The 6,629-nt window shown below is 28.5% G+C and overlaps 1 protein-coding gene across 1 annotated transcript; it reads left to right on the top strand.

The window, feature by feature from the left end:
- The first annotated feature begins 1,466 nt into the window (after positions 1–1,466).
- Positions 1,467–4,042, top strand: Catb-84 (cathepsin B-84). Its single transcript, NM_001126146.2, is given in 6 exon segments — positions 1,467–1,662; positions 2,262–2,480; positions 2,598–2,798; positions 2,986–3,133; positions 3,220–3,330; positions 3,695–4,042. Coding segments are annotated over 6 exon segments (1,008 nt in total). The 5' UTR covers positions 1,467–1,542; the 3' UTR covers positions 3,904–4,042.
- Positions 4,043–6,629: the final 2,587 nt, after the last annotated feature.

Below are 6,629 nucleotides of genomic sequence, written 5' to 3'. Positions count from 1 at the left end.
AAAAGTAATTAAATATAATATTTGAATGTGTTATGTGTAATAACGGACCATCAATTTATTTTTATTTTTTTACCATACAACTGTAGAAGTTTATAAATTTGTAATTTTTTGAATGTTTTTTGTAATTTGGCACCTATTTTCATTTTTAACGTATTTACAATATTTTAATAAAACAAAAGAAAATATTTAAATATTTTATAAATAACCTACATATTTAAAATTTGGCCCCAAAATTTGTTTTATTTGCCCTTTAAATTATGCAGCATCCCGCGCTCTTTTTTACTAGTCCGCGCCTGTGTCTGTATATATTAATATAGGTACTTATCTGTTTATATTAATATATATAGGTAAAAGAATATAATACGAACCTATAGTAAAAGTAAAACGAACACTTTTAGATTCTGTGCAAAGCGATGAATTTATTGGTATTTTGTTGTAAAATTAAGCATGTGTTTTTAAGAATTTATTACTATTTTTTTATTTACATTAGTGAAAAAAACATTATTTTTGCATTAAACTTATCTATGGGCCATCAAAAAAGTTTGCACGTTTTAAATGTTGTGAGGATGTATCTATATAGACATATAGTTACTTATAGTGCCTATACGTCCACACTTTTAGGATATGTTTCATTTATTTGAAGTTCGCTGCGTGTAAGTCCCATAAACATGTAGGTATTAAACAAACGGTATGCAATGCAATGCATATAATACTTGGTGATCCATATAATTGTACGTGACCTACAACCTGTTAACATTGTTTGTGTTTCTCAATCCTTAGTTTTCAATAATAAATCACACCAACATAAATATATGTATTCCGAATTATTATGATTAATTTGACTTAATAAGTAAATTACTCAAGTAATAGTCTATATCATATATTTTATGTATCAGCTATTAAAGATTAATCGCGTAGTTTGTATAATAATATTATATACCTACATAACAATAATATTTACTACTCAACCGCATGCATTCAACCTGGGACTCAATCGCAGTCCATACCAGTATCCCCAACTGCGAATGCGACTTTCAACCATTACTTATTAACTGTCTTGTTCTTTCTATAATACCTAATTTAAATTTAAAATTAATTAATGACACAGACAAGTGTCTGTTAATATTTCTCTAATAACAAAAAAAATCATATTTGTGAGAGAGAAAACCCTATACAAGAAAAATTATATTATCTAATCGTTTTCTTGCGTTTTGAGAATCCATTAGCAGAATATAATATAATACAATATATAATTATTAATTATTATATATGATCTATATAATATTGTAGTACATACTACTGATAGTATTGTTTAAATAAGAAAAGAAAAACTGATAAGATTTATGAAACGTAAATACTAAATACAATAAAAGTGTTTTCTTACTCATATAGTTAAAGTGTGTATTTACATATTGAGTGACGGCGTAAAAGTAGACTGTAAGAAAACTATATAAATTACCTACACCGACCATAATTATTATCATATTGATACACAGTATATGTGTGGACAGATATTAAACCTTTTTTATTTCTCGTAAAATAATGGCTAAATTCGTAATTTTGATTTCTGTGATATTACTTAGTGTATACTTTACAGAACAAGCACATTTCTTAAGTAAAGATTATATAAACAAAATTAACGAAGTTGCTAAGACTTGGAAGGTAAGATTCGCGTATGTCTGTTCTAATATACAATTAGTTTAATTGACTATCAATACATATTACATATGCATAATAACATATTTATATATATTATTACACATAATAATATGTGTACGTAAATGTGTAATAAATATTAATTTTTAAAAAGTATATATTACGTAAAAGTTATTTTTTTATAACATGTTTTAAATACAACTTAATAGTTGTACGCGTAAGTAAACTAATCTTGTAAATAAAAAATATAAGTTAAATTAAATTATAGTAAAACTATGGTATACTTATAACTGAATAAAAATGTATTATTAATGTACTTGACAATTAATTTAATTGACTATCAATACATATTACATATGCATAATAACATATTTATATATTATTATACGTAATAATATGTGTACGTAAATGTGTAATAAATATTAATTTTTAAAAAGTATATATTACGTAAAAGTTACTTTTTATATCATGTTTTAATTACAACTTAATGGTTGTACGCGTAAGTAAACTAATCTTGTAAATAGAAAAATATAAATTAAATTAAATTATAGTAAAACTATGGTATACTTATAACTGAATAAAAATGTATTATTAATGTACTTTAGGCCAAACAAAATTTTCCCGAAAATACGCCCAAAGAACAAATCGTTCGGTTATTAGGCTCAAAGCGTCTCTTAGGCGTTTCCAAAAGTCCAATCAAGGAAAATGACGAATTGTACATGGATAATAGTGAAGTTCCAGAATTTTTCGACTCGAGATTAGAATGGGATTATTGCGAAACAATCGGACACGTCCGTAATCAAGGAAATTGTGGATCATGTTGGGTAATGAACGAATATATTATACAGTTGTGCATAAATCTGTTGCACAACTACCCACTATCAACACTTGATACATTGTATTATGATATGTTGTTGAATTAAATTAATCTATACATATAGGCTCATGGTACCACCGGAGCGTTCGCTGATCGACTATGCGTAGCGACGAATGGAGAATTCAATGAACTCATATCCGCCGAAGAGCTAACGTTCTGCTGTCACAGATGCGGTTTTGGATGTAATGGAGGTTACCCATTGAAAGCTTGGCAATATTTCAAAAGACACGGCGTTGTCACCGGAGGCGACTACGACACTACCGATGTAAAATAATAAATTAATTTATAATACTGCACCTACCTGTTTAAACTCTATCAAAAGACTCTATACATATAAGTGATAAGTGCATAAGTCATTTGAACCTTTTAACAGAAAACATTTAAATACACATTAAACTTTATAATAATGGTCTACAAATTAAAAATGTTATAATATAATATATTATATGTAGGGATGCCAACCGTACAGAGTACCACCTTGCGTGAAAGACGACGAGGGACACAATTCATGCTCGGGACAGCCAACCGAACGTAATCATAAATGTTCGAAGAAATGTTACGGTGACGATACAATCGATTACAAGAAGAACCATTACAAAAGTAAATCGAAATAACCGCATTCAAACCAAGACCATGGTTGTAAAATTGTTCACAGAATTAATTCTATTTTGTACATGTAAATATAGCGAAAGACGCGTATTACCTCAAAAACACAACCATGCAGAAAGACACGATGGTGTACGGACCCATTGAGGCGTCGTTCGACGTGTACGATGACTTTATGAATTACGAATCGGGTACTTACGTTTTTTTTTAAATTTACTATTTTATTATAATCGACGCAATTATGCATAACACTAACATAGGCTACCAGGACTGGAACGTTTAATTATTAATATAATATTCCAGGCACGCATTATATACCTACAGAGGGGGTTCAAACCTCCCCCCATGGAAATCAACAGTTGTGTAATTTATTTATATCAATCATCTATGAACCCCCCTCCAAAAACTACTATAATCTTTCCCAATTTTTTATTTTTGTATATGTCCCTGCAATATTCATAATATATAATTTTTCATAATGGCAATGTCTATCACGTGCGATTTCATGTTCACAATACTGTCATCATGTATAATATAACGAATATTTTTTTATAGGAGTTTACCAAAGAACCGGGAACGCATCGTACCTGGGAGGACATGCAGTTAAAATGATTGGATGGGGCGTAGAAGAAGGTACACCATATTGGCTGATGGTCAATTCTTGGGGCGAACAATGGGGCGACAAAGGGATGTTTAAAATACTCAGAGGCACAGATGAATGTGGTATTGAAAGTTCATGCACAGCAGGCGTACCTTCAGTTTAAGACACCTATTATTTTATTGTAAATGCAAATACTACATTATTACTTCACCCACTAATCATTGATTTTATTAAATTATACGGAGTATATACAATACCAACCTAGAATGAACCAAATATAATTAGAGTCATAAGTGCCAATATCATCTGGTTTTTATTTATTTATTTATTTATTTTTACAACGCCAACATGTAATAATAATGAGATGTGACATTTTAGTATTTAGATGATTATTGTACACTTTAAATGTGTAGTACAAATTTAAAAAAAGGTGGGCAAGTGGGTGTCGCTTAGCTGTACCTATAGTAGGTTACAAGTGGGTCACTGTAATGGATGGTGTTAAATTTGAATTCAATGATATAATATCATTGTATAAGAAAAACGATTCTGAGCGAAGACTGACAGCGTATGATATTACGAAGTATATTTGATGATATTATTGTGAACAAAGTAATTTATATATAACCTATTTACGTGGAACCTTGTATTAAATTATCAATCCTTAGCTATAAAAGTTGAACTTTTATACATTTTTAACTACAAAATAATTATTAAATTTTAAATTTGATATACATTTTGTCAAAATTTGAACTTTAAATGATTATAAAAAAAAATTGTACCTATGTATTTTTAATATTTTTAAACTGCTATTGTAACAATATATCAGGAGCATTGCATTAAATGTTCGCGCGTTTTTACCCAACAAATAAAATTTAATGAAATTAATAGAAAAAAAAACTAAAAAAAGGAAAACTGACACTGTCCGTAAACCACTCAAAAAGAGTCAAATTATTTTAAAAATTGTATGTTGTATGGAAAATGAAAATATAAACATTCAGTGAAATTTTCAAGTACCTACCTACGGGCTACGGTCATTTGTTTAAAAGTTGCACTAAAAACCAAAATCAATTTTCTCAAAACAAGTTTTGCGTAAAAATTCCCGTTTTTCCTTAATTTTTCTTTTGTTTTTCACGGTGCTTTTGAAAACTACTGGGAAATTTTTACTTTTGACCCCCCCCCCCCCAAAAAAAAAAAATACCAACTAGATTCACTTTCCTATCAGAAGAGATACTGTTGAAGAAAATCTAAGCATTTTTACTGTCCTAAAAGGCGATGACAGACACAAAAAAAAAAAAAAATAAAAAACACATCATTGTAAAATGAATACATTCATCGTTCCACTCAGAATCTAAAATGTATAGGTAATCATAAATATTAAATAAGTAGGTACTCAAAAAAATGCCCAAAAAGTGTTTATATCATCGGACTCTATATTTGTAGTGTCATTCAGTATTTTTATAGTTATTGTTAGATTTATATCAATATAATGACGCAACGACGTAATATTTATGATAACAACGGATTGCGCCTTTTATTTTAGGCTCGTCCCACACGAATGACAAGATGTGTTATTGCAGCATGAGTCAAAAAAAATTCTGGTGAAACCGCAATAACATATCGGGCCACACAATGCATTGCATTGTGTTGTGACAGATGCGTTTAATCATAGGTACATACCTTAAGACGATGTCAGCTCACTATTTGTTTTCTCTCTCTGGCCCACGCGCAGTATAGACAAAACGCATTAATTACACAGAATCATTTTTCTATGTTTTGAAGTAATCTTAGAGTAAAATCACTCATTACAAAAAAATATAGAGAATAATATTTTTGAGGGAATGACATATTGATTTGTCTAAATATTGTATCAAAACCATTTAAACATAATTTAAATTTACAATATTTTAGATTCTGAGTGGAACGATGAATGTATTGATTTTACAATGATGTGTGTTTTTTTTATTTTTGTGTCTGTCATCACGGTTTGGGGCAGTAAATTGCTTCGATTTTTTTCAACAGTATCTTGTTTGATGGGAAAGTGAATCTTGTTGGTGCATTCGGGAGGTCAAAATTTGAAATTTCCAATAGTCTTCAAAAGCGCCGTGAAAAACAAAAGAAAAGTTAAGGAAAAACGGGAATTTTTACGCAAAATCTGTTTTCGAGAAAATTGATTTTGGTTTTTGGTGTAACTTTAAATCGAATGACTGTAGATACATGACATTTTCACTGGTTGTTTATATTTCCATTTTCTATACATGATAAATTTTTCAAAATATTTTGATTTGTTTTGAACTATTTAGGGACATTTTCAGTTTCCAATATTATTAGTTTTTTTTTCTATGAATGTCAATAAAACTTTATTTGTCGAATAAAAATACTTGAAAATTTAATACAAGGCTCCTACTATATTGTTACAATGACATTTGAAAAATATTAAAAATCCTTAGTCATTAAAATATTACATTATCTTTTTTTTTATTAGCATTTAAAGTTCAAAAATTGACAAAATATGTAAAAATCACGAATATTAGAAAATTATTTTGTGTTAAGCATTCGTAAAAAATTTTCTTTTTAAATCTAAAATTTTAAAATGTAATACAAGATTCCTCATAATGTTGTCTACCTTTATCAAAAAAAAAATGTCTACAAGAAAGTTAAATTAAATTTATATGAGCGTTTGAAATTCATATTTTTACAACATTTTATATTCGCTCGATTGCTCATGTGACAATACTCTTATTTTATTGTTATTCAAAAACGAATGACTGTAGATATTTGAAAATATCACTGAATGTATTATATTAGCATTTTCTATACACGATAAAATGTTGAATATAAGTTGACTCTTTTTGAGCTGTTTACGGACAGTGTCAGTTTTCAATATTTTTA

Source organism: Acyrthosiphon pisum, chromosome X (genome assembly GCF_005508785.2).
Source record: "Acyrthosiphon pisum isolate AL4f chromosome X, pea_aphid_22Mar2018_4r6ur, whole genome shotgun sequence".
In the NCBI taxonomy this organism is placed as follows: domain Eukaryota; kingdom Metazoa; phylum Arthropoda; class Insecta; order Hemiptera; family Aphididae; genus Acyrthosiphon; species Acyrthosiphon pisum.
This window is presented reverse-complemented; position numbering and strand designations above follow the sequence as displayed.